At 58.4% G+C, this 27,623-nt stretch overlaps 1 protein-coding gene across 2 annotated transcripts in view; it reads right to left on the reverse strand.

Moving 5' to 3' along the window:
* Positions 1–27,623, reverse strand: part of TMEM104 (transmembrane protein 104) — a 57,921-nt gene that overhangs the window by 5,711 nt on the left and 24,587 nt on the right. For both annotated transcript variants that reach the window (XM_032616839.1, XM_032616838.1), the window contains exon 9: positions 11,356–11,449. In XM_032616839.1, coding sequence (XP_032472730.1) covers positions 11,356–11,449 — 94 coding nt within the window. The remainder of the gene's footprint in view (positions 1–11,355; positions 11,450–27,623) is intronic.

Raw genomic sequence — 27,623 nt, forward strand, 5'->3', positions numbered from 1 at the left:
CCAGGTGACGTGGGGGATCAGGAGACCTCTTTTTTAATATCTGCGGTAACAGCCCACGTAAGAACAACTGTGCTTGTTTTGTGTGGCTCAAGGGGCTCACCGGGACCATTCGTTCATTCGTTCATTCAGCAAGGATGTACTGAGAGCCCACTGTGCAGATACTATTCTGGGCATCTGGGGATGGCGCTCTGAGTCAGCAGTTACGGTCCTGCAGGCAGTAAAACCCAGTCCAGGGGGCCACCGGGTGGAACTTACAGGACACAAATTACTACCACGGAAAGAACTGCCTAACAGCCACATGAGCTGCGGAGGGGCAGGGGGGCAGATGGGGAGATCCCTGTCTCGGGACGTCCAAGCCCAGGGAAGAAGACCCGGGGGTCACAGGGGAACCGGGCGCCAGAGCCAACTTGGAAGAACCTGGCTGCTGTCCCCCTCGCGGCGCAGGAGGGAAGGAGCAGCCCGATGAGGGTGGCGACAGGGGGTCGGGGCCCCGGGACTTCACCGCTTCCGCCCAGCATATCGATACACCTGGAGCTGCCCTCCGCTCTCCCCACGTGCGCTGCCTTGGGAGGGAGGGAGACAGGAGGGGAGGCAAGTCCTAATCTCGGTACAAATCCTGAGCCCTGAGGGCACTGCTTAGAGGAGACATCTTTCCCCCTCCTTTTCTGAGGAGGTCAGGTTAAAAGGAAAATTTACACCAGGAACGGCCCTCCAGCACAGGCACGTCCGGGGTGACAGTATCAGGATGGTGGCAGGTCAGTGGGGTCATGTCAGTACTCGCTTTCTGTCCTGGGGGCGTCAGCAGCCTCAAGGATGGAGGTCAAGGTCGTATTTTATGTCAAGATGCATTCTCAGGACATTTAATGAGTCATGCATGAGTTCCCTTGCGCGGTCGGAGGAGAAGCACCGCTGTCCACGGAGGCCCCCTGCTCCTCCCCCCCTTCTTTGTGAGCTGGAGTCAAATGAGGAGCCCCAGCTGGGAGCTGTCTTGCCTCATGGCTGTCTGTCTGTCTGACCTCAGAGCCTCTCTCCTCTGTAGAGTTGGGCCGCTGAGCCGACACCCTCTGAACTCCTGCCAAAGGGTAAAGGTGGTCCAGACTTATAAGGGGACGAGAGTGAAAAGACAGACGACCGCGAATCTGGACTGCTTCAGCCTCTCCTGGTTCCTCCCTTTGCTCTCCCGGACCCCCTGCACCCTGGGGCCTCGGCTGCATAAAGAGGTGAACTGGCCCAGACCTCACAGGAGTCGGAGCTGACTTGTTCTTGGGGCCAAGTGGAGATGGGCAGGGGTCTGAGGTCTGGGTCCAGGGCTCTGGGAGTCCAACCAGTGGCCCCAGTATGCCTGTCTTGGGGCTGTGGGTTAAGGCAGAGATCAGAGTGGTCAGCAGCCAGTTCCAGCCTTCGTGCACTGGAACCCAGCCCTGGGTGGGTTGTGCTGGCGCTGGAGAGGGGAGAGTTCCTTCCGGGCCTCTGCCTTGGCCTCTGGGCTGTGGTGGGGCTCTCCCAAGCACTTGGAGTGGCGGTGAGGCTATGCAGAGCTCCGCCTTCCTTACAGAATTCTGGGGTCGGTGTGGGGCTGGCATGAGCCGGGCCACCTGCCTGAGCATCACGGGAGTTGGGGAGCTCGGGCCAAGACTCTCCCTGCCTGGAGGAGGGCAGGGCAGAGCTCTCCCAGGAGCCCCCTGCCCCGCGCCCCACATTAGGCTGTCACGCTGACACTGTGATAATGGGACACGGGATCCCTCATGATGGTTTTACCATTCCACTCCTTCTCCAAGACTGGCTTTGCAATTATGCATGGGCTACCTCTGGGCATGCTGAGTGCCTCTGAGGGCTCTCCTAGCAGGTGGCAGTAAAACCCTCGAGCCCTGAAGGAGAAGCACGTGCAGCTGTGCTGTCCACCAGGGCAGCCATGAGCCACGTGAGCCTCCAGAGTGCCTGAATGCGGCCGGCCCAAAACGAGCCTTGCTGAAGCCTAAAACACACATCGGATTTCAGAGACTCAGCGTGAAAAGCGAAGGTAACCTAGCTCATTCATCATTTTCTCATATTCGTTCCATGTTGAAAAGGTATTTTTGATATCTTAGGTTGGATAAGCATATTATTAAAATTAATTAAATGTTCAGATGTGACTGCCACACAATTGAAAAGTCCCCGGTTGGCTCGCATTATATTTTGATGGGGCAACGTGGGTTTACTGCGACCGTGTGCTCCGTGGCGGTGAGGGAAGCACCTGACCTGCTGGGAATCAGAAAGCTCTCTGCCCCCTGCCCCCAACCTCGGCCCAGGTCTCCTCACTGTAACCCTCGGTCACCGGCCCTGAATTACACAAGACACTTGAAACCTAGGCCCGAGGCGTGATACTGGGCCAGTCTTTAAAAGCTAAAGGGAAAATAGGCTATCAGTTCCCTGGGCCGTGCCCACCAGGGCGACCTGCCCTACAGAGGGAAGGCACTGCTGGGTGGCGCTGGGCAAGTGGCCTGTGGTCCTGGGTCATCGAGTCAGAGGGACATTCTGGTGGGAGTTCGAGCTGGAACAGAGCTTCTCTGGAACACAGGAGGGCTCTGCCCAGTGGCCCGTGCCCGGCCCTGACCCCTGCTGTGTCCTCTGCAGGCACTGGAAGGAACACAGCTGTCACGGAAGAGGGGGACACATGTCCACTAAGGCCAGATCCCTCATCCTTAATCCCTGAGGGCCCCGGAGCACACATATATGTGAAGCTGTGATTAACAGCCAACGGCGAAGCTGACGGACTCCTCCCAGTGGAGACCCAGGGCCCGTGCCAGCGGCCCCGGGCCCTCCCCACAAGCCAGCCCTGCAGCATGCCTCGCCCGGGTGGGCCTGCTTCCTGGGGAGCCACCTAACCCCCTGAGCTCTGGACCGGCCCTGATGCTGACCCCAGACACCTTGCTGTTTTTGGAGCCCTGTAGGTGGCTCTGCTCTGACACGTGCGAGGTGGAGGCCACCTGTCAAGGCGGCTGTCAGGAGGACGGCGCTCTCTTCTCCAAGAAGGGGATCAACATGCCAGGGCTGATGCTAATGAACGGCCGTGGGTGCCCATCCTGGCTCGGGCACTGGCGCTCCAGGCTGGGAGCTGGATCCGGGGGAGGATCCAGCACCAGCTTCCTTCTTCACCACCGCACTGTCCTCAGAGGTGCTGCGGCATGCATGTGTCTCTCCTTAGGCTGGGTCATCAGAGCTGGGCCAGGGCCTCCCGAGATTCAGGAGAGCTGGGAGGAACTGATAGGGTAACGTCAGCCTGAGCTGAGAACCACTGAAGACCAAGCAGTTGCTCGGCCCTAAATGTGGGCGCAGGCGGCTGTGTAACCATTCCTTAAAGAATAGGACCGACTGTGAACAGAGAGCCACTGGGCCACAGGCCAGGGGTGTGAGTGGCAGCTCACCTCGCGAAACTCTAACCCCTTGGAAAGAGCAGGAGAGAGGGAGAGAGGTGGCTGCTGCCCTTCTTCTAAACAAGCTCAAGTTCTCAAGTTACTCTGGGCTCAACTCCCGATTCTGTCACCGAACTGTGTGATCCCGGGGCAGTCACTTAACTTCTCAGTGCCCCTGTTCCGTCACCTTTAAAAAGGGGGATGCTCGTGGGTGCTGGGAGGATGGAATAAGCTGGTACAATAAAGAACAGGGGCAGGGCCTGGCCCACAGCAGTCGCTCAGAAACGTGTCAGTCCCTTTTATTGTCGCAAAAACCTGACTTCCCACCCGGAAAGCCCAGGCAAGCAGGAAAACTTGTCAATACCGAGTTCTCCCCTAATTCTCCTTTTGCTCCAAGGAGGGTACTGGGGTCATCCTCGTGACCCCAGCCGGGTGGAGCCGCAGCCATGACCCTTCCCTGCTGAGCGTCTCTGGCCCAGGGGTCAGCTAGTCTTTGGGGCTTTGGGGGTCAGGAGGACCCCAGGCAGGCTGCTCAGATCTGCTCTGTGAATCAGAGGCACCTCCTCTCCCTCCACTGAAGGCCACACAAGGCTAAGCCGTCCCTCCACCTGTCATCTGGGGGGGGGTCGGTACGTGCTCTCTGTAGGGGGCTGGGCGAGACCAGAAAGGAATTCTGTTCGGGTTCTTTGGTGCTCACGTTCATCCATCCTTCCTCTGTCATCACCCTCCCACCTGAGCACAGGCTGTGGTCGGGGTGGGGCCTCCTTTCATCCTCCGAGAAGACAGGACACACTCCATCTCTGGCTGGGAGGGGCTCCCTCTGGGGAGAAGGGGAAGCTCCCCGTGCAGATGCACTCGGCTCCAGAAGCATCTTGGCCCTGGGTCGCATTTCATGTCAGGTCGATGAGACATTCTGTGATTGCTGCCCTTGCAAAAAAAGTCACCTGGGTTTCCACTGAAGGGAGGGAATTTAAAGCCAATCAGACTACCTTCCCATGCAGGGTCAGCCCCCGTGGTTTCTGGAGGATTCTAGCTCTGTAGTTGCCATCGTCGTCGTCATCATCATCATGGAGGCAGAAGAGGAGGATGTTTACATAATCAACTTACAGGACTGAGATTCTACTCCAGAAGGACTCAGGGCAAAGCCTCCCCGCCTCCAAGTGTGTCAGGAGGCGCAGGTCGTTGATAAAGGGCAGGTATTTGAGTCTCTGAAGCAGTCAAGTCTCAAGTACGAAATCAAGAGTTCTGGCCTTTTCATCCTTCAACTTTCCACACTCTCAAGGCATGGCAAGTGGCGCCTGGGACGGCAGGCTCTCAGTTCTTCATTCTTAAGCTGTCAGAGCCAGCTCCATTTGTAATCGCTGGGAAAGCGCACCCGAGCGCCCTCTGGCTGCTGGTGGACTAATCTCCTTCCCAGAGACTGGAAATATAAAACTTCCACACCGTCACCTTTCCTGAAGGCCACTCAGTCCTTTCTTAACCCTTTCTTCTCGCCACTGTCCCCGTCTTCTGATTTGTATGTCGAAGCCCTAATCCTCAATGTGACTGTATTTGGGGACAGGGCCTCTAGAGAGGTATTACAGGTTAGATGAAGTCGTAAGGGCGGACCCTAATCTGACGGGATACGTGAACTTTTAAGAAGAGAAAGAGACACCAGAGTACGTGCTCTCTCTCTGCACACACGGAGGAAAAGCCAGGTGAGGACACGGTGAGAAGGCGGCCGTCTACAAGCCAGGGAGGGAGGCCTCACCAGAAACCAACCCTGACAGCACCTTGATCTCGGGCTTCTAGCCCCCAGCGCTGAAAAATTAAATTTCTGCTGTTTAAGCCACCCAGCCCATGGTATTTTACAGTAGCCTGAGCTAAGACAGCTGTTATGCAGTGGCTGGATGCCAAGAGAAAACAGGAAGGCGAGGAAGAGGAGAGGCAGTATTGTGACAGGGGCGTTGGGTTGCCCTGGTCTGAATGTAAACCCTGGAGCTCCAGGGTTGCCCTGGGCCACACTAGCTCTGTAGACTGATACGGCTGCCTGACCTGGCTGCCTGCCTGGGGTTCACCCTGGCTCGTGTGCAGCCTGATTCCGAGCAGAGGCGAGCCTGTAACCATCAGTGTCCGTCAGACACCTCGCCCCGCGTGGGCCTCACCCTCCCTTCTCTTGCCAGAGTCCAGGCAGCTGGCCTGCTAACCTCCTGGTGGAACAGGAGTCCCTGCCTGATGGCCGGGCCAGCACACATGTCAGCCACACGCAGAGCAGAGCTGCTGACAACAGAGGCCACTCAGAGGGGGAGAGCCACGGCCTCTGCTTGGGGCCCAGTGGAGCTCTCAGGTCAGTCCTGCCGCTAATGAAGGGGGTCACTTGATGACACGTGGCTGGCCCTTCAGCAGACTTTGATTAGGTGTCCGCTCGACCCTGAAAGCCTTAAGACAGAACCCTCCAGTCCCTCTTCTTTCAACTGACCTTTGAGTCTGCAGAGAGGACTTTCAGAAAACCAAGAATAAAATAAGACTGAAATGAAACTACATAAAAAGGTTTTCCTGGATTCCCTCCACTGGCTGTGTAACGAGGGAAAGCCGGACCCTTAATGGCCCAGGAGAGCCCTGGACAGTGGCCCAGAGAGAGGGTAGGTAGCGCAGCAGCAAAGGCTCAGGACAAAGGCTGGCTGGAAGGTCAGAGGGGGGCCCATGTGCTACCGTCCTTAGGGAGCGGGGGTCCTTCCTGGCCCCCCGAGGAGCACCAGTTGAGAGTGAGGGGACAGCAGTGAGTGACCCTGAAGGAATTCAAACGCTGAGCTGGCTTGCTGAGCCAACAGGATGTGGGGAACAGATGGCTCAGACGTCGAAGACCCCTGGCTGCTGGTGGTGGCAGATCAGAGCAGTCCCACCAGGAGACACTCAGCTGAGATCAGTCATAGATCCGTGGGGGAGGAGGCCACACGGCCACAGATCATTCTGGGGACAGGTAAAACCTGAGCCCTTATGTTCCCAGGTGATGGTCTCCTCCTGGGGACCTTCTGCCACTTGGGCTACCACCACCGGGTCCCACCTCTCCCTGCTGGCTCGGTCTGGAAGACAAATCTGGGGCACCAGCCAGGGAAGGTGGGGCGAGCGGGGCCAAGACAATTCACGAGGCAGGCTCAAGTTTCTCCACCAACAGTCGGGGAGGACGGCGCCTGACCCACTTTGAAGGGAGCACAGAGATGGGAATAACGTGCGTGGTGCTCTGAATACACAATCGGAGGGAAGGCAGCCCTGCGGGTCCCTGACAACCCAGACCGAAGAGGGCTGCCCTGAGCCAGGGCTGCCTTTATTAGAAAGAATTGTTTTTTTAACACCACCAAATGGGGAGCCCCGAGCCGAGCCAGCTGTTCATGTCCCCGAGTGGGAGGCGTCTGCAGGGGCGGGGGTGGGGGGGCTGGTAACGGGAGTGAGGTGGTGGTGCTGCCGCAGCCCCTTCCAGCCTGAGAGCTCCCTGCTGGGCGGCCCATTTCGTGGTTTAGGGCTCCAGGCTCTGGTGCCACCGCTGCTGGGCCTGTGGACATGAAGGACAGCACGGTCGTCGGCGTCTCCTAAGTGTCCCTGGTTGGCCTACGGCTGACAGTGAGAGCTGGGAGTCAGGAGGAAGCCCAGCCTCTCTGTGAGGTGGGCCTGCGTCTCATTTCTCTTGGGCTCAGGCTTCCTTGAAGACGATGGGGGTGGAGGCTGGTGGGGGCAGGGAGGCCCCCTGCCCGGTGTTCCCCAGGTACACACAGTGCTGGGGTGGGGCGGAGGGGAGGCCATACGGAGGCAGCCGGCGATGCTCCAAGGTCTCTCCGGGGACCATCCAGCGACACAGCTCTTTCTGTGGGTGGCTTGGGGCCACGTCTCTGATCTCCGGGCCAGCCCCAAGGGAGGCTCCCTCTGAGGCCACTCCCAGGACGCAGTGGCCGGAGACGCCAACGGCAGGGCCGCGCACGGGGCTGGCGTCTGGATGCTGACCCGCTGCTGAGCACTCTGCCAACAGTGCTTTCCACACAGTCCCAGTTCACCTTCCGGCCTTCGCCACCGCCCGACAGGGAGCCTGGCCCGTCAGCGCACACCGGCGACGGACCTGCGCACCTGGGCCGGAGCCAAGTGTTCAGGAACCAGTGGACGGCACGGGGGGCAGGTCAGGGAGTCTGCTGAGGCCTGAACAAGTTTCACCTGCCGGGACGGCAACCGATCGCTCTCGTCCACACAAATTCAGGGGCATTTGCAAACCGGGTCTCCCAGACTCAGCAGCCTGGTCTCCCCAGAACTTATTTGAGCAGCAAAAGACACGAATCGATGCTGGGGCGTGTCAGACACGTTCTGACCTTTTCCCGACAAGCGGCTATTTGCAACGGCCGTCCAACTTGTAGATCCCGTCCTGGCAGCACCAGGGGCTTCTGGCGGAGGGCATGGTGAACACCCTGGAGGAACCAGCTTAAAGGCTTCCCTGGAGCTCCGGGGGCCCCTGCTCGGGGTGGGGTCCCTGCAAGTCTGCCCCAGCCTCATTTCAACTGATGGCAGAACACATTCCTCATCACGCACGAGAACGTTTCCGGCCGGCTCAGCACGTTTATTTACGATTTTCCGGTCCCTTTGGTCCTCTTTCTTCCCTTTTGTCTTCCTAGAACCCAAGCCAGCTTATTGCCACCCTGAGCTCCCCGCTCGGCTCTCTTGGACAGTCTGGGCCCTAATCTGGGCGGCGGGAAGAGGCAGGGTGCGTGGGAAGGAGGGAGGTGCGGGGGGGGCGCACGGCCGCACAGCTGCCCTTCAGGAGCAAAACGAAGAGGGAGCTCATTGCAAACTGACAACTTGGCGCAAACTTGAGAGGGCTAACGGGGCCTTGGTGCTCACTGCCTTTGGAGGAGTTCTAGAAAAATCACCTGGGGTCAGCTGGGGCCAGAGGAGACACCCCCCTGGGACGTCCCATGGGCGGGGCGCGCTCCCTCCCACAGCGGGGCTGCCTGGGGGCTCCCCGGCTTCCACAGTCTCCACTCCCTGCCCCCCCTCCTGCTGCTGCCTGCTGCCTGGGGTCAGGACCAGGGAAACTCCTTTCACCAGGTCTACAAAGGAAAACGCGCAGGTGTCTCCACCGCCCCAGGCTGGGAACTGAACCCCGGGTTCGACTACGTGTTAGAGAGTTGACTTCACTGGCCGATTTGTCTTCCACTGGAGAGGGCTTTGTGTCAGAGACGGGTCTACTTCCCGAGCCCAGAGGCCTGAGTCCCTCACGGAGACAAACGACGGGTCTGTGTCGTCACCCACAGCAGCGCCTCGGGGAGAAGGTTCGTGGAGAGGCTGCTGCCCTTTGATTATCTCAAGGATCAGAGGGCGCAAAGAGGCGAGTGACTTGCAGAGACAGCCATGTCACCACCAAGACACGAGCGCGGATGACCTTCACGGGCTGGTCTCCACCCGGCACCCTCTCTCAAGGCCACGGCCGCCTGGCTCTGTCGCACCGCAGGGGCTGCCACCGAGGGCCCGTGAAGTTGCAGGTGGGAGACCAGAGGAGTCCCCCCTGCAGCCCCCTTGCTGCCCTGTGGGAGGGGGGCTCTGGCTGGGAGGAGAGGCAGGATGGGGTCACCGGGGGCCAGGGTGGCCTGTGCCATGGGAAAGAGCGGCTGAGTTTCTAAAGCAACTGAGCCGCAGGTGACACTCCGTGAGCCCGGTTCTGGAGGACGAGGAAGAGAACTCCAACCGCAGAAGCAGGAGGGGCCGCTCAAGGGGCCTGAGGACCCTGTGGCCAGCTAGCAACGGGAGCTTGGTGCCACCTCTGCGGGTGGGAGCTGGGTCTGACCTGAGCCTGGGAGCACCTGGCATCCTGTGCCCAGACAATCGCTCTCTGTTTACCATCAGCCTCCTCCACTCCTTCTTACCACCTTCTCCCTTTTAACAAATGCATCGCTCACCAGATGCGTCGTGCTAAACAGGCCCCAGGTGCTATGGAAGCCATTAACTGTCATTATCCAGAAGGCTCCCCGCGTGGGCTGACCGGGAATCCGTCATGTCAGCTACAGCACGTCGTCCCCTCCACCCCCCGCGCCTTGCTCTGTCCCCCCGACGACGGAACCAGCGCTTAACGAGCCCCTTCCACCGCTGATGCGGCAGGTCAAGGACAGCCAAGCCCGAGCCGAGCAGGGGCCAGACCTCCAGGACTTGGGGACCCAACTTCAGGGACCGGAGGAGTTGGGGCAACAGAGTTGGGCCAGGGAGCGAGGAGGGAGAACCGTTTTCTCCAAATACAGCTTACCGAGAGAAAACTTTTCCTTCTAGAGATCACCGGGGCTTTCAAATACTTCCTATAAGCGGACTTACAAGGAGAAGATTGGACGGCCAGTAATTGTGATCCCAGTTTTGGGACACAACCCCTCCTGGTACTCACGGAGGCTCCCTTCCAGCTTCTTACCCCGGAGCTAGCGTGATCCTTACGTTCTAAGGAAGGAGTTTGCCTTTTTTTCCCCAGGTGGTCATGTTAGTTTAACCCAGGGCTTTGGAGCTTGTGAATGAAATCTGGGAAGAGCAGCCTATAGGGTCAGACCAACTGGGTGGGGCCGACAAGGACGCCTGCCGCATCCAGGTGTTCCCTCGTCTCCAGCTGGACGGTGAAGGGCAGCTCATCGAGCTACAGAGGCCCCAGAGCTCACACACCGGACGGCTCACTCCTGCTCTCATTTCCTTGCAGGAAGGACCAAGAGTGGGAAGAAGCTACAGGCTGGCGAGTCTGGCTCAAGACAAGGCACTGGCAGACGTCCCCTCAGGGTGGAGCAGGGGCCTTCCCCCTTCGGGAGCTCCTGGGCTGGAGGCTGCCTGCCCCGTCCCCGTCCTCGAGCTGCAGCGCCTGCCTCTGCAGGGGAGGGGCTGGGCTGGATGACCTGGCACCTTCCAAATGGAGATGCACCAGGACTCCTGGGAGGCAGTGGCTCCTTACACTGGGATCTTGGAACCCTGGAGTGAGGGGGTGCCAGGGGCCTAAAGGTGCCAGACTTGCTGGAGACCGTCTGGATCAGAAACTGTCCTGAGCTCGTCACGATCCAGTGCCGGGTGCCAGCACGGAATACGGAGCGACGTGCACCCCGAGTCCTGATCAGGGCGGGTGCAGCAGCGACGGGAGCCGGGCCAGAGGGTCAGGAGCGAGGCCTTCCAACCTCGGGTTCCTTGGGAACCTCTGTGCTGATGGGCAGGGGGGATCCTGGGGAGCACCCCGCAGGGGTCCTGGAGGCCGGGCAGACCCCCTCTGCCAGTCCTGTCAGCCATAACAGCAACAGCATCTTTGTTTTTAGACCAAAGCAGGCGCGCAACTGATCCCAGAGCGCCTGCCGGTGGCGGGGGAGCCGTGACTGCACACCCTCCGGTCACGGGTCCAGGTGGGTCAGCAGCCTGGCCCTTCCGGGTGGCTGGCAGGACAGTGTCGGGGGTGACCAAGCTCCTGGCCGCAGGCCTGGTATGGGGGAGAAACCCCCAAGCTCCCCTGAGGATGGTGGCACTCTCGTTCAGCAGGGCGTCAGACAGCTGGAAGGTACTGCAGATGGGGTGTCTCTTCCCGCCCTGGTGGCCGCCATGGCCCACGGGGTTCTATGGCTGTGCCACACGGTGCGCCCAAGAGAGCAAAGAGCAGGCTTCTCCCCCGCCCTGAAGGGGGCTGAGCCTGACCCAGGCCCCCAGGAGCCCCGGAGCCCACCTGTGGGCTGCAGGCGGACCCAGCGCACTCGGAATCAGCCGTCCAGGGCTGAGCCCCGCCTCTGCTCGCATTACGGGACCTTGAAGTGACTTCTCTTTTTTGGTACTAGATTTCCCTACCAGTAAAAAGGCACAGAGCACCTGCTGCCTCCTGGCCCGCGGGAGTCCATGGAAGCCCTTGCCACGTCGCAGCCCTGGCTGTGAGCTCATGTGGCCGTGGCCCACGTGGCTGAGGACAGGAGGGGAGAAAGGGCGTCAGACCCGAGGTGTTTCTCAGACTCACCGATCCATCTCATCAGCGACGTCAGGATCTGCAGGTACTTGGTCTTCTGGACGTCAAAGAAGGTGAAGGGTCCGAGGAGGAGAGTGAAGACAGCCTGGTGATGAAAACAAGAGTGAGAGGGCGCAGAGACTGGGCGCACACGGCACATCGTGTGTGTGGGGAGGACACACCGTTCACGCAGCCCCCGGCCACCCCAGGGCCGGTCCTAACCCAGGTGTGCACCTGGAACGGCAGAGGCTCCCTGGGGTCAGACAGCATCACCTGGTGAGTTCCCAGGGCCAGGGGTGCAATAGAAACTCAGAGCTGTGCTTCTCTGCTGTTCCTCACACTTACTGCCCTGAGGCTACTTTCTAGGCAAATCCGAGGTGACATCCTAGGGACATGGCCCTGCTTGCTTCTCTTCAGCAAGCACTGACTGAAGGGTCGAGGGCCCGGCACTGAGCTGGTGCAAGCACGAGTTAGGAAGATGAGGCTCCAAAACAAACACCAGGCACACCCTGGACCCTCTCGGTTTACTGGGAAGAAAGGACCAGGGGTGGGGTGGGGGACGCACGGGCCTTGATGACGTGGCACAGTGGGAAGGACACCATCCTGGAGGGTTCAGAGGAAAGGATGAATCAGGATGTCGTTCATCAGCAACGTCCTGGACTTCGAGAGGAGGGAAAGCCTGGAGAACCACAGCCGGCGGCTCCCAGGGCAAACCCGTCAGAGAGACATCCCGGACCTGGAGAAGGGGGTAGATGTGGCACTGCAGACACTGGGGCTGGGGCCGAGGGAAGGCGACCTCCACGCCCATCGGCTGCTCAGAGAGCAGAGCGGTTAGAAGCTGCTGGTTGGAGTTACGATGATGGCACCACTTCCGATCTGCCACTCGGAAGCAGCGGAGGCGTCAGACCTTATTAACATTTACACCGCACCATTTTATCACGTTACTGCTAATGACATTCACCAGAGACGCGGCTGGCTGCGCGAGGCCGAAAGTGGGCAGTGGGGCCCGCTTCGGGGGAGGTGGGTCTGGCCCTGTGATGCGGGTGAATACCTCCTGGCTGCTCGGTGGGGCGGCCAGTCCCTGGCTCCCCCGAGGGGGGCTGCAAGGAAGGCAGGATGTGGGAGAGGCTGTGACCTCTCATCTAAGTAAGTCCATTATCACCGTGAGAATGAATGACAGGAGGGACTGAAGCGCTGCTTAAGGAGAGGTTCTAATTAGCTGGGGTGGGCAAAGCCTCCTGGCAGGCGCCCGGGCTGGGAGACTTCGGGAAGGAGCTTGCTCCTGGGGGCTGACAACCAGCCCCGCTTCTGCTCTGGAAGGAGCAGCGTCTCCATCGGGCGGGGGTGATGGGGGAGGCAGAGCCGAGGGGCTCTCCGGGCAGCCCTCGCCAGTGCCCCTCTGGCCCGAGGACACAGTGAGGTACTGGATCAGAAGCCCTTGGCCGAGCTAGTCTGTATACAGCACCAGGAGAAAGTCGTTTAGGAAAATTACCACTTAAGGGAAACTTTCCACTGATGAATTTCTCTTTTGAAGGATGGGAGAGGGACACGCCATGTGGAAGAACACGTACAAAGCCGCTTGTCACAAACATTCCCAAACGGCCCTGGCCTGCTAGAAACTGGACTCTGGGGCACCCAGGCCAGAGGTTGGGGACTTTCACCTCTGACCTGCGACGCCCCCTGCTGAAAACACGGTGCTCCAGCTGCGGGTGCTGGACATTTTCTTGGTGGGTGGCTTATGCGGGAGGTCAGATCTGACCTTGGAAGCCTCAAGACTGGGTTTTCGAAGGTTCCGTTGCTTGAAACCAGGGAGATCACAGAACCAGCCGCAGAGGCAGGTGGGGAATTCTGCTGCTGCGGGCTGCATGGGGCCTCCTCGCCAGGAGGGAATCCATCTTCCTCCACCTCCTCGGCAGACGTTCATTTTATAGGACCCTGTAGGATGGGACCCCGCTGAGAGCACCCCTCGTTTGAAGGGACTGAGCACACAGACACACCGCCCAGGGTAGAGTCGGAAGCGTACGCGAGGGGCCCACCGAGTGCTGGGGAGCGTGAGTTGGGCTGAGAACGAGGGTCCGCCGCCCTCTTTCAGATCCAGCTCCGGGACAGCAGGTCTGTCCTCAGGGTGGGGACTGGCGGTGAAGGACTCTTTTGGAAGATTCGGACAACAGGCTGTGATATCTGTGGCTGGACGGCGGCTGGGAAGCGCTTTCTTTCTTTCCGCTCAGGAGCCCAGACTGAACACGGGGCTCGGGAAGGCGCAGGGCCGACAGCCAAACGGCAGCCCTCGCGCGGGACAGAGCTCACGCAGCACAGGGAGCCCAGACCGAGACACGGCCCAAGCTGGGGCTAGTTAAGGAACAGGTGTCCTCTGCAAATCAGCTCCTGCCAGGCTCAGCATCCGGGGTGGCGAAGGACAGAGGATTCGGCGGCGGCGTGTCTGGCCTCACCGCGGTGTGGATGCCAGGTCTGGGGGACGAAACGGCCCTGGTGGCCCGATGGTCCAGCTGACCAGCCAAGCTTGGCACCTTCTGTTTTCCCTTTTCTTTTACAAAAAGAAGAAATTAAAAGCCGAGAGACAGCCTGTCCTCCTGGGTCTTCTTGTCCAGCCTGTATGACATTATAAATCACCTGGCTCCCGAGCAATTTCCCAACTCCCAAATGCCATTGATCAGTTCAAGTTCGGTCTCTGTTCAAGGACTCTGCGAGCCCGACACATGACAGGAGGCAGGGACACCAGCTGCTGTAGCCGAGTGTGCTTCTTTTTTTTCTATAAATTTATTTATTTTATTTTATTTATTCATTTTTGGCTGTGTTGGGTCTTCATTGCTGCGCGTGGGCTTTCTCTAGTTGCGGTGAGCGGGGGCTACTCTTCGTTGCGGTGTGTGGGCTTCTCACTGCAGTGGCTTCTCTTGTTGCGGAGCACGGGCTCTAGGCGCGTGGGCTTCAGTAGTTGTGGCTCGCGGGCTCCAGAGCACAGGCTCAGTAGTTGTGATGCACGGGCTCAGTTGCTCCGCGGCATGTGGGATCTTCCCGGACCAGGGCTCAAACCCGTGTCCCCTGCATTGGTGGGTGGTGGATTCTTATCCACTGCACCACCAGGGAAGTCCCGAATGTGTTTCTTTAAAAAAAAAAAAAAAAAAAAACAATTCTTTGGTTTCTCATGAAACCTTCAAACTGGTCACTGGGAGCAAACGCTGAGACAGACCCGGGAGGGTGCAAACGGGGCCGCCCACGTGCCTCTCTCTTCTGGCTGCTGAGTTTAGATGTGCCCTGTGGCAACCCTGACGGACAGGACGCAGCTCACGTCCTCAGGCACGGCCGGCAACGCTTGGCCACGGCTCTTACAGTGTCCCGGTGGCACCGTGAACTTGACACGGAGTCTAGAACTCAGTGCTGTCTCTCCGCCCACATCCCCAGGCGGGTTAAGGGCACCACCCACGTCCACCTGCTCCCACTCCAAACTTCCAACTACCCCTGACCCCTTCCTCACTCTCTGTGCTGATGTCCCATGACCCCTGTAACTTGGTGGCTTAAAACCGCAGGAACGTGTTTTTTGTAGTCCTGGAGGGGACACCGGGAACACGGAGCAAGGGCTCCTAACCCAGCCTGGGAGGGGCCGGGGAGCGGGGGGACACAGGGGTAACAATACATAAAGTAAGAGGAATCAGGTGGGCAGAGGGCTGGGGGCAGTTCAGGACTGGGGAGCTGTCGGGCCCCTTTGTCCCTGTCCTCTCCCTCCTGGGCCCGAGCCAGCTGGTGCCAGGGCCGCCTCCCCACTGTCAGCCCCAACCATACTCCACTCGTAATGAGCGAAGGGCTCATCGCTTCAGACGACAAAGTCCAGGCCCCATGGTCTGGTGCCAGCTGCCTTTCTCAACCTCGTCTCTGGAGACACCACCCCGAGAGCCTACGGGCGTGAGTCCCCGACTTGCCCACCCCCTCCGGCTGCTGGGCCTTTGCTTGGCAAGCTCGTCACACCATTTCTGCGGGTCAGGGTCTCGCTCGAAAGTCTGCTCCTTCACCCTTGTCTCCTGAGTCCCCTCACTGGAGTGGGCAGAGCTGCCCTGCACATCTGTGTCCCCCATGGGACTGAGCTGACCGGGCACATGCCTGGAGGGTGGGGTGGACAGGGATGAGCCCATTTCTCCAGCCTCTGCCAGAAATGAGACCCAGTGACAGGGGAATAAAGACAGTCCTAACCTAACTCCCAGCTCCCGGTCCACCAGAGGCGGGAGTCAGTGTCTGAGAGACGCAAGGAAGGCCAGGGGGGCTGCGCTCCGAGATGCCTGGGACAGGAGGTTCCCCGGACAGGACGGCGGCTTTGCTGAGACCCCAAAGTACAGACGCTCAGGCCTGCACGAGCCGGCTGGCCTCGGGGAACCCAAGGCTCGTCTCTAACTGGAGCCACCGCCTTCCTCTTGGGAAACAGCTGCAGCTACGGGACGGGAGAGAGGAACACATGCTGTGCTGCTTCGGAGAGCATCTTTCAATCAGGGTCCCTTGCTCAGAAGTGCGGAGGCTAAGCGGCGCCCACTGCCCTCGGAGAGGAGAGACCCCTAACACAACTCAATCTTGCTTCACACACAAAATGAGCCCGGGATCGGCCATGTGCTATGTCCTTTGCTCAATGGTGCAAAATGAAAAAGCGGGAGCGAGTCAGAATCGGGGCAAAGTAGTAAAGCAGCTTGCCGCCTGTCTCCCCACCCCCAAATTTCTCTGCAAGTTTAGCTGGCCAGAGAACGAAAATGTTAATTTGGTGGGAATCCCAAATTAGCCGCCAGGGGACCTGGGTGCCAAGTCTCTGGGCTGCGCCTTCTGCCCGTGCATCTGTCACGTCAGCCTCAGCCCTGTCCTCCCAGCTGCCGCTCCTGTTAACCACCCATCACATCAAAGGGGTCCCGTGATGAGGTCGCTGCCCAGGGCTGCAGACCCCCCGAGCTTCACAAAGTGCTCACACAGGCACAGTTTCACGTCACGCTCACTGCCATCTGTGAGGTCACCAGGTAGCTGACGATGTCTCATTTTACTGACATGGGGGCGGAGGGACTGGAGAGGTTGAGTGACAGGGTAAGGAAGTGGCAGAGGGGACTGGGGGGTCTCCTGGCCCTCTGCCCCGACCGCTGTGATCCACACACTGCATCCTGTGTGAGGCCACTTTCCCCTCTGACTCCTGCTTTCCCCACATCAAGCTAATTCTCACCCTCATGCCTTAACCCTCGTGATTCCTCCTGCTGGCAAAGAATTTCCTCTCTACCTTCCTTATTCCTATCACCTTTCAAGCCCTGCTCAAGTGCCAGTCTCCCCTGCAAGTTTCTCCAAATGTTTTATTCCTCCCTGGGGGCTCCTGACTGAATCACCGAACGCACGGTCGGTACCACATCACTTAATCCTTGTAGGTTCTGTGTCGCTCCTTGTTCGTGGGCTGCTTGTGCCATCAGCAGAGGGTAAGCGCCATGATGGCAAGCTCTGCATCTCTCGGCACATGTGAGATGCTCAGTAAATAAACATTTACAGCATACACTGAACCTGGTGGAGGAAGTGCCTGATAGAGGCAGGTTTACTCCTGCAGGGCGGGAAGAGGCCACCCCAGTCTTGCTGACTCGCTGTGTACCCTCTGTCACGGGCAGCATCTGGGCTGGCAGAGCAAGTGGCATGTGGGTATGCAGAAGTCACCCGCTCGCCGGAAAGCAGTTCACTTTGTCAGGGGAAAGCTCCCTTCCCAAAACAGTTGTGAAATCAACGTGCTCTGATTTAGGAAGAGTGCATGGAAATGGCATTGCTCTGAGCACGCAGCTGGCTCCAGGGGAGGGTGAGACGCAGCCCCGATGAGGAGGAAAAGGCCCGTCTGAGATCAGTTCGGGTACTCGGCTGCCCGCCGTCAGCGGTATCTCCCAGGATGCCCACTGAGGAAGGGGCGACGTCTCACAAGAAACCTAAAGTCAAGAACCTATAAGTCTTCAGAGGAGCGGCTCTTCCCTCTCCTACTTCTGGGAGACAGTGGATTCATGGTTCCCCAAGAGCCATACACCGGCCACCCACCAGTTCTTTTTTTTTTTTTTTTGCGGTACGCGGGCCTCTCACCGTTGTGGCCTCTCCCGTTGTGGAGCACAGGCTCCGGACGCGCAGGCTCAGCGGCCATGGCTCACGGGCCCAGCCGCTCCGCGGCATGTGGGATCTTCCCGGACCGGGGCACGAACCCGTGTCCCCTGCATCGGCAGGCAGACTCTCAACCACTGCGCCACCAGGGAAGCCCGGGACCATAGTTTTTAATTAGAACTTAAACTTGGATGAAATTCAACAACACCCATAAGTCCATCTCATTCCCCTTGAAAAAAGGGTGGGGGGAGGAGATACAGGGCACGCTCCTCTTCGAGGAAAGGGAAGCAGGAGAGAATGATGTGCTAAAGTGATGGCCACCGTACAGGACAAGCGTCCTAAGAGCCCCTGGGCAACTCCATGGGACAAAGGGCGATACACCAATCACCTCCCCTAACAAGTGACAGCGAGAAAACATCCTAGAAGAGCAGCGGAACAGTCAGCCGACTGCTGACCCAACAGGGGAGGGTCCCTCCCAGCCCTGCCCCCGACGCTGGCGTGAGCGAAGGGATAGGATCCGGGGGGACAAAGGCCAGATGGTCAGGGAAGCCAGCAGTGGCCCTCAAAGCACCAAGGCAACGCTTCTGTGGTGTCCCATCGTTCCCGGGCCGAGAGAGGGCTTGGAGCTGAAGGAGGTGACGCCCTGCCTGGCTGGGTAACTGGCTGGACGGCCAGTCCTTGGACTGCCTGCTTACCTACTTACTTCCCTCTTAAAAATAAGCATCTTTTCGGTTTGTCTGTGGCTCCCATGGTGTAGTGAGATGGAGCTTCCCAGAGACAAGAACTCAGGCGTCAGCAGCTTTCTCTCACTTCAGCTGTCAGTTCCTGACTTTCAACATAAAAGAGCGGCAGATCCGCTTGGAGCCTTTTTGTACTAGGGCGCTGGGGGGACTCCGACTTCTCTTGTTAATCTAGCAGGTGTGACGAAGCGAAACGTCTTGGAAGGGGGAATGGCGGTATGCTGCTTGATCTACCTAAACACACAGGGACCCGTGGGGCTGACGACCCAGTGCACGGGGCCCCAGGGAGCCAGTTCACTCAGAGGTGGCCACACACCGAGGGCACGGCTGAGCTCTGTGGACTGGTCCTGGAGGTTCCTTCAAAGGACAAAGGAAACGGACGCCCTGCTGCTGACACGGCTGTCCTTGTTGGGCGCTAAGGGTTAAGAGTTAATTGGGGTTAATGGAAACTCAGCACGAACCCGTCCCTAGACGGGAGCTGAACTTTCCACGCGTCCTTGAGGTGCAGCGAAGAAATGCTCAAGGATTCTATTTTTATCCCTCAAGTGGCTGTGAACGTTTTGGTTTGGGAGTTTGTATTTTCCCAACTTGAATGACAATGTCTGGTGATCCAGCCACGAGAAGGAGGTGCGTTCTGAGGCAGTGAAGGACAGCGGAGGGACCAGAGGGGTCACACGCTCAGGGCGGGGGGTCTGAATCCTAATGTTGTCCCAGCTAACGGCGAGACCCTAGAGCACCTGTGAACTTCCCAGAGCACGTTACGTGTGCAGAGACGGTACTCGATACGCAGCAGCCCTGGCCGTGTGACCCCAACGAGGATCAGCACACCCTCGCGGTATCACAGCCCACCTGTCCTCCCAACATCCCGGGAGGGGGAATTCGGAACAAGTGAAGCCAAGTGACGACCTCCGGACCCAGAATGTTAGGTCGATACTATTCCTATTGGACTTACAGCACCTCCACCCCAAGCGCTCTTCAGGCGGAGTTCAAGCTCTCAAGTACCGAGCATGAAGGATCAGTCATGAGCAGATGCAATGCATGATATGAGGGAATGAGAACAGCGGGGAGGGCTGAAGCGGCGTCCGCAGCTTGTGCACTGGACCCAGTGAACCAGCCATCAGCACAGCCTCTCCGCCAAAACCCTGAGACGAGAGGCATCGTGCCACCTAGAGGAGGTCACCTGAGTCCTGCAGGAGGACCGGCAAACTCACAGGAAGCTCTGAGAATGAGGTTTCGGAAACGACAACCTTCCCCGACAGGGCAGGGAGGGGCTGACCCCGAGAGCGTGAAGAGCCCTGCTGTGGGAGGGGGCTCCTGCCAGGATAGACTGCTGGGCTTCAGACGACCACGCCAGCAACGATGGGGGCGCTGCCAACCTCTTACTCACCGATCCCTCCAACACGCTTACCTGGTGGAGAAGGAGTGATGGAGACGGATGGAGGCTGGACGCCTCTCCAGCCTCGCAGGCGTGGCCTGTCTGGCAGGCACCCTCCCCAGACGCGCTGCTTAGGGCGAGTCACCCTGTCTCAGTGTCCCTGGGTCCCTCCCCAGCTTCCCCAAACCTCACCTAGAAGGTACCTCGGAGATGCTTGCTGAATGGGTTGAAAGACTGAAAGATTCAGGTGATGCCTGAAGGTGAAAGTGGAGGAGGGCTAGGACTTCCCTGGTGGCGCAGTGGTTGGGAATCTGCCTGCTGGTGCGGGGGACACGGGTTCGATCCCTGGTCCGGGAATATTCCACATGCCGCAGAGCAACTAGGTCCGTGAGCCACAACTACTGAGCCTGCGCTCTAGAGCCCAGAAGCCACAACTACTGAGCCCACGCGCCTAGACCCTGTGCTCCACAAAAAGAGAAGCCGTGGCAATAAGAAGCCCGTGCACGGCAACGAAGAGCAGCCCCCGCTCGTTGCAACTAGAGGAAGCCCGCGCGCAGCAACGAAGATTCAATGCAGCCAAAAATAAATAAATTTAAAAGAAAGTGGAGGGTTGATGCCCAGATATTCTAAAGCAGCGTGTGATTCTGGAGCATAGACGTCAACTCTATAAACTCAGCTGTTATCTCATGACGCCCTTCAGCAGAAAACAAAGTCCACTCCTGTCAAACAATTCAGCCCCATTCGGACTGAGTGAGCTCCGAGACTCATAACATCTGTAGCGCTCATCAAAAGGTGAGCGCGTGCTGCCGGCAGACACTAAGCCCAGGAGAGCAAGGCGCCGAGCCCCAGGCCGAGGCCAGAAGTTAAGATTCCCCAGGGAGTTCTTAAGTAGCCACTGAGCTACAGAACAGAGGCAAGAAACCAAACCCACACGGCAGGAACTCGCCCGCCTGTCAGACCCGGGGATCAGGGGGCTGGCCGGGAGAAAAGACCTCTCCCCACGCACAATTCACCGAGAAGAGGATGAAATGCCGGGGCACCTTCCCGGCAGCAACACGGACTGGCCGGGGCGGGGCTGCCTGAACAACCTCTGCCAAGGTACTGTGAACACGCCCTTTGTCTCTGATACCGGGGAGCCTGGGAGGGATTTCAGGGAGGGACCACAGAAGGGGTGGCTGCTCCCAACCCCATGCACACGGGCAGCTCTGGCTGTCGAAGCCCAGAGTGCTGCCTCCTACAGGGCGTGAGTTCAGTCGCTTTGTGGCTGGGGAGGGGGCGGCCTGGAAGACAACGGCAGAGAGGCCCCCCGGACTGAGCCGACGCCGCAACTGCACGGGATGAGGGCTCCAGCTCTGAGAGGGGAGGGCTGGGCACAGGACGGTCCAGGCCTCCGGCGCATCGCTCCCCAGCTCTCAAGGAGCCTGGGTGATGCGACCTCAGCCCTGTCAGCCCGGAGACAACCATGCACGCAGAGGGCAGGTCTCAGGCTCCCTCTGTGACTCCCCAGACACACTGACTGAAAGGCTGCCTGGACTGTTTGACAGTTGAAAACATCCCCAGATCCCTCCCTCAAAGCTGCCTGCTTCCCTTTCTTTCAAGGCAGCTGGAAACAGAACAGACCTAGGAAAGAACCCAAATAACTATAACTTCCTTTTCCGAGCCCCCTTCTCTAAACAACCCCCCACCTTACTCAGATGAGATAGAAAATCCCTACTTAGGGACCTGAGGTTTGTACCCAGCTTTATGGTTTTTGCTCCGGGAGGCAAAAAAAAAAAAAACAACAACAAAAAGAGCATATCTCCTCTCTAAGCCACAGATGGTGAAAAAGATAGGTTGGGAAATTCATCCCAAACTTCTATGATCAAGCACCATGATGTCCTACCAAGGAGCCTGGCTGCTTCACGCAGTTTTAGAGATGGTGGGAGGAGCGACCTGGGGGTGGGGGGTGAAATGTCACAGCCTACGGGAGGCTCCTCCAGTGCAGGGTGGCCTGGCGTGTGCTGTGACCACTGCTGGAGGGAGGCCGGGTCTTTCCAGAACATACACTGTGGCTCCCAGCCAGTGGTCTCCACCATCACATCACAATCCCCTCCCGGCCCCTGGAGTCAGGTGGCGTCCCCTGTACCTGGTCCAGGTGTCATGCCCACATCACCTCCAAGCCCCCAGTTCTGAGGGGATGCTGTTGGCAGCGAGCGAGGGCTCTGCCCCCGACCAGGCCACTCTTCTGCCCAGAGCCTACTCCTGCGTCCTGACACTCCCCAGGAGACTAAGCCACCTCTCAGAGAAGGAAGGCTCTGTGCGGGGGTGGGGAAGAAGGAGGCTCAGAGAACCAATGGGCAAGTGAACCAACATTACCGCGCACCTACTGAGTGCCCAGACAACAGCATCTTCCATCTAAGATCGCTTTTGAATCCTGACACCCTACAAGTCGGTTACTGTCTCCATCTTAAAAAAACTGAGGTTGAGGGGGTTAACTAACTTGTCTAAGATCTCATAATAACCAAGACAGCTGAGATCAGAGGTCAGGCTGTCTGTATCCAAGGCCCAGTCCTCCTTTGGAGCACTTGACTGCCTCCCTCGATTACATCCTAGAGAAAGAGTCTCTCCAACACCCCCTCCATGTCCCTTCCAGGCTGGCAACCAGGGCCGGGCCAGGAGGGCTGGTTGGGTCTGATGGCATCAGCCTGGCACGGCTGCTGCTGTCCTTGTGGTCTTATTGGAGGACAAGTCTGGGTGCCTGTGTTGTCTCTTTCTCAGCTGAAAAGCCAGATGGTAACCAGTGGTGGGCAGAGTTCCAAGGATTTGATGCCAGAGCTGCAACCCTTGTGATTTGGGGAGAAAAGATAAATATTGTGGAAAACCCACGCAGTCACTCACTCAATGATGATAAGCCATCAGGGTTTAAAAAGGACGGCCTGGCTTCTCACAGGTGTGAAAGAGACCGGGGCAGGGAGGGGAGGGTCCACTCCCCCCCGCCCCGCCACATCCAGGTGAAAGACCAAGGGGCTTGATCTTGAACTAGGTGGCCTTTAAGGACATTATGACAAGGAGCTGGGGAGGGACAAGGGGTGTGTGACGATGCGGGAAGCGGGGTGAAACAGGTGGAAGGCTGGGGGCTCTGCCTGGGGAAAAAGACTGGACTTTGGAGATGGCACCTGTTCTAATACTTCACTTCTCACACTCCAGGTGCCAAGAGGTGGCAGAGAAGGAGATGGGTGGTGAGCCATCCTCGACCTCCTGGCACCTGGATGGCTTTGGACTGCTCTCCGCTACCTTCAGCCACCAAAGATAGGGGGCCCCTAAGCCCTCGCTGAGGGGCAGCTTCTGTCCCAGCACCAAGGAGCAGAGGACGGCCGCCAGCTGTGGTGAGCCCTGGGCGTCAGCAGGCCCAAGGGCTGGTGGAGGGTCTCGCACCCGTGCCCGGCCGCAGACCCCGTGGCGGCGGCCCACCTGAAGGGTCTCGTCCACTCAGATGCTCGTGGAGCAACCCGCCTGCGGGCAGCCCCGTGCTGGCTCTGGACTGAAAGGTGGATAAGGCACGGCCCTAACCTCGAGGAGCGCACAGTGAGGCCAAGGAACTGAACACGGATAAGAGTCCCATTACCACCACGCGCAGGTGAGGGGCGGGGGTCCCTGAGCTCAGTCTGGAATGAGTGCGTGCTTGTCGGGATCTGAAGCGAGGGGAAGGCACGTGAAGGGCACAGAGCCGTGAAAGTACCCGGCGTCTGTGGAGGACAGTGGCCAGTGAGGGTGGGGCGGTGGTGAGACAGAAAGTTCCAGAAGGAGATTAGAGCAGACCACGTCCCGTGAAGGACTTTAGAGCTGCCTTGCAGAGAGGAGTTTCTAAAGGACTTTAAGTACGGAGATGGCACTCAGATTTACCTAAAACCAGGCTGAAAGAATGAGATGTCAGAAACAGAAATGCCTCAGGACCCTGGGGCAATCTTCATGCTGAGAGGAGGCACCTCTCCTTGGACAAGCACCCCGGTGCCCGGGCTCCAAGGCCCCCCTCGGAATCCCCCGCGTGGGAGTCCTCTCTGTTCTCACAGGAGGAGATTTGAAAGGGACTTGGAACGTTAGAACTGTAAGTTCTGGGGGCCGGAGGAGAGGAGGCACGGCTGGGACTCCCCGTCCAGCTGGGTGCAGTGACAGATGCATGAAAACGTTGACCCGGGCCTGGCGGTGAGGCCGAGCGAGGAGGTGCACAAGCCCAGGGCAGGCTCCGAAGCAGCCCTCCACGGCAAGAGAGAACAGGTCTCACGGGGGAGGCAGGGCTCTGCCAACGGGCGGCAACCTCTCCTCGGGCTCAGTGAACAGGTGCACAGATGACGACTTCCTGGGCGCCGCAGGCTGGGTTTACCCCTTCCCACTTTTTAGCCACTGAAATCTGTCTGCAGAGTCAAACCCAGCTCTGTGGCCCGGTCTACTTCTGCTGGCTGTCAAACAAGGGGAGAGGATGGGTACCTGGCGTCCCTCCCCCAGGGCCGGCTGAACTTACAGGCTGCCTCACACACACGAGGAAGCTGGAGCTATTGGCCACGTGATCCAGGGGCTGGGGAACAGCTGTCGCGGCCAGACTAGAGATCAACTGGGCCTTACAGGTCCTCAGAACAGGAGGACTTGAGGGGAACGGGTGGGCAGGTAACACCCTATATCGTGGACTGTGTTATGAGTGACAAGGGGTGGGGAGCCCCTGGGCCCTCAGCTCCCTCGGAAAAAAGCACCCACACCCCCAACCACCGGATTCCGTCAAGAACGAAGCTGCTCAGATACCCTGGGTGCTGGGCGGGACGTGAGCCCCGTGGACCCTTACGACCCGCAGGGCTGTTAGCGTCTCCAGTAACCTGCTGGAGTCTGACTGCTTCTGCTGGCCCCGCCCCCGGGGACACGAGGAGGCGGAGCCATTGCCCTCTGTCACCTCAACTGCCTGACGCCTGCGTGATGCTCCAGGAGAGGTGCCGGATAATCACTAAGGACGCTCAGGCACCCCCCACCTCCCCAACTCTTCCCACTCATCTCTGCGCAATAAGAGCGGGGCCAGGGCTGGAGCGGAGGGAGGGAAGGAAGTCAGGGCCCGGCACTTGGAAGCCCTGCAGAGAGCACGGGGCGGACTGGCTCCACCTCTCCCCTGCTGACCCCCGACCTCGAAATAAACGGAAAGCAGCAGGATTCTTTGCGGGGTACCGAGTAACCCCGGTGGAGGTGCGGAGGGAGGGGAGCCGGCAAGGCAAGGGGGTGATTAACGAGCTCCGTGGAGTCGGGTGTAAGGAATCACACTAATGACCCCCGGATCCCTCCCTAGTGGATGGTCAGAGGCCGAGGCCTCTGTGGGGCTGGCACGCTGTGGGCTCCAGGAGGAAGGGACCGGGTGGGACCTGTTGGCCACAGGTAACAAAGCAGCTGCTGGCAAAGGGGTCCTCCTGGAGGCCCTCTTCTCCTGGGGACACTCAGAGTCTGAAACCAGTCTGGTCAGAGCAGGAGTGCAGCTGCTCCCTGTCTGCAGTGACGCGCCGGAAGCCAGGCTGGAGACCTGCGACGCCTGCCCCCTCTCTCCCTGGAGGAGGCTCGGCAGGGCCCTGACCGCTGCCTCTTCAGCTGAAGCTTGGGGAGCAGATCCAAGGGAGACCAGAGCAGGCCCCTCCCCGGGAGGCTGGGCGTCAGCAAGACCACGTATCGCTGCGAGAGGGCCTCGGCCAGCAGACTTTCTCAAAGGGCAGAGGACACAGAAGCACCCTCAGAACAGGTGGAAAAGGCAGATTCCTGGGCCTTGCAGTCCTAGGTGCTGCTGCATTAGGCCTGGGGTGCAACCCAGGGATCTATATTTTTAATAAGCACCAGTGGTCCTGGAACCAAGCTCGGAGACCCAGTTGAGGCGACTGTTCCTGGCCGGGGGTGGGGAGAGGGCTGGGCAGTGTTCCTGGAGGCTGGCGACCCACCCCTCGGGTACAGCACAGCCTCCTGAAACAGCAGTGAGAAGTTCTCCTGCCAGAACTGCTTGGGTGTCACAAACTGTGGGGGGCCTTCCAGCCCTGGTCAGCATCTAACCTGGCCCGGCAGCCTCTTCCCTCCTCCTGTCCAGGTTTCCAGAGAGCGTCTCAATCCGCGGCTAAAGGAAGTTTTTTTGGAGCTCAACTCAACATGCCCTGCTGTGCTCTGTGACCCTTCCTTCTGGCTTCACACAACATCTGCTCAGCCGTGCCCTCTGCGGTACCTCCCTTTGCACGCGAAGGCTTATTAAAATGTACCTTGGCCTACTCTTGGCTAATTCACGAGACATCCCAAGCTCGTGCTACTTAATCGGATGTCATCATTGGTATGCACCCTAATTGTTCAGCTCTGCCTAATCACGTCCGTGTCCCAGGCACCCTTCTGCTGGCTGAGAACGCTTCGGGGTTCCTTAGCTGCTGCTTTCTCCTTGGGGCCAGCCTGCAGGCTGGGGAACGTGCCCGTGGATACTTTTAGTCTCCGCACGGTTTGCTGGGCCTCCGGTTGGGACACCAGCCACACGGCGGAGCACACTTATTACTTTAGAATGAGCACTTTATTTAATTAAACAATTACCGCCAGGGCCCTGGGACACTATTTAGAAATACAGCAGATTCTGTTTATAACAGACACCCTGTAACAGAGAGCAAGCATCATTCAGGGGGTAGCATAGCCTCACAGAAGTCAGCAGGGCCGTCGCGAGGACCACGGATTCAGCTATGGAATGAAAGCATCAGAGAGACATGGAGCTGAAGGAGGAACGTGGTTTAGCGTAAACAGTTTTGATCCTCGTTAGCGCGAGATGTTTAAGAACGTTCCATATTACTCTTAAAACAACTGGAAGGCTGCTGTATTTCCTATAGTTCTTTCCTATACTTTTTGGGAAATGAAGCCAAAAAAAAGAGCAGGGGAGAGTAAGGATCTGAAATTGACAACTGGGACATTTCCTTAAAGAATACAAAGTCATTTTTTTAGCTCTTTGCCCAGAAATGGGAGGTCTGCAAGCAGAGGGGATGCAGAGTCTGGAGATGGCCTCAGATGTAGCATCTTGGGAGTTTGCCTAGAGCAGCTTCTGAGGGGACTGACTAAAAACACACAGACATGGACACACACACCTGGGTCAGTGGCCAGGACCAGCCCGGGGAGCTCATGAAGCAAGGAACAGCAGCTTTGCACCACCGATCACGCTGCGCACAAAGAAAGAAGCCTCCAGCTTAGGGCGTGCCCGGGATCAGTGTGAAGTGTGGGTAAAAATGGTCCTGAAAGAGCACAGGGCAGAAGGTCCCCAGCAGGGATGAACGCTCCCCAAGGAGACTTATTTGGAAGTTTCCCAACCAAACTGGCCTGTGCACAAGTGTGGGTCGTGGGTATATTCCTAACAAGCTCCGTGACGCTTTCCCGGCTTGGGGCCCCGTGTGTGTGCACGTGTGTGTGTGTATCCGTCCGTCTGTGATGTCCACGCCAACCCCATGTCGGCCTATTTCTCCGTGAAATGGGCTCTGGACTCCTGCACTTTACATACAAACATGTGGATACGCTTTACCCAAGAGATGGGCCTCTAAAAGTTCTATTTATAGATACTTAATTTCCACAGAATAACGTTTTAAGCGCACTAGGGAAAGTAAGTACTCAAGAGAAACCTGCAGCAAGCCCTTCTGTAAAGTATCAAACTGTTTTGTAACAAATAATTACCCGCTGAGTTTGTTTTATACATTGGGATTTTCATATCGTGGGGCTTCTTACAAGCCGAGTCTGCTGGCAGGGGCGGTTCGGTTGTGGTGCACAGATAACTTTCCCCATCGCAGTGCCCGACCCTGAGTGAACTGGGGAAGGGGGCAGGGAGAAAGGACGAGACACCAGACAAGCCAAACTGACAGTTTCCCGCGTGCCCAGGGTAAAAGTGGCTTGTGCCTTGGCAAGTCCTATTTGTAAGGATGTACTCATTACTTTCCAGACGACGGAGATGGGGGTAGAGGTCGGGGACATTCTAACAGGGTCAGAGAGACACTCAAGCTGCCACTGTGAGAAGGGGTTCTGGGCAGTTCACCTGGCTCAGGAGCTACAGCCGAGTTCCCTTCATC

This window comes from Phocoena sinus, chromosome 20, assembly GCF_008692025.1.
Source record: "Phocoena sinus isolate mPhoSin1 chromosome 20, mPhoSin1.pri, whole genome shotgun sequence".
Lineage (NCBI taxonomy): Eukaryota > Metazoa > Chordata > Mammalia > Artiodactyla > Phocoenidae > Phocoena > Phocoena sinus.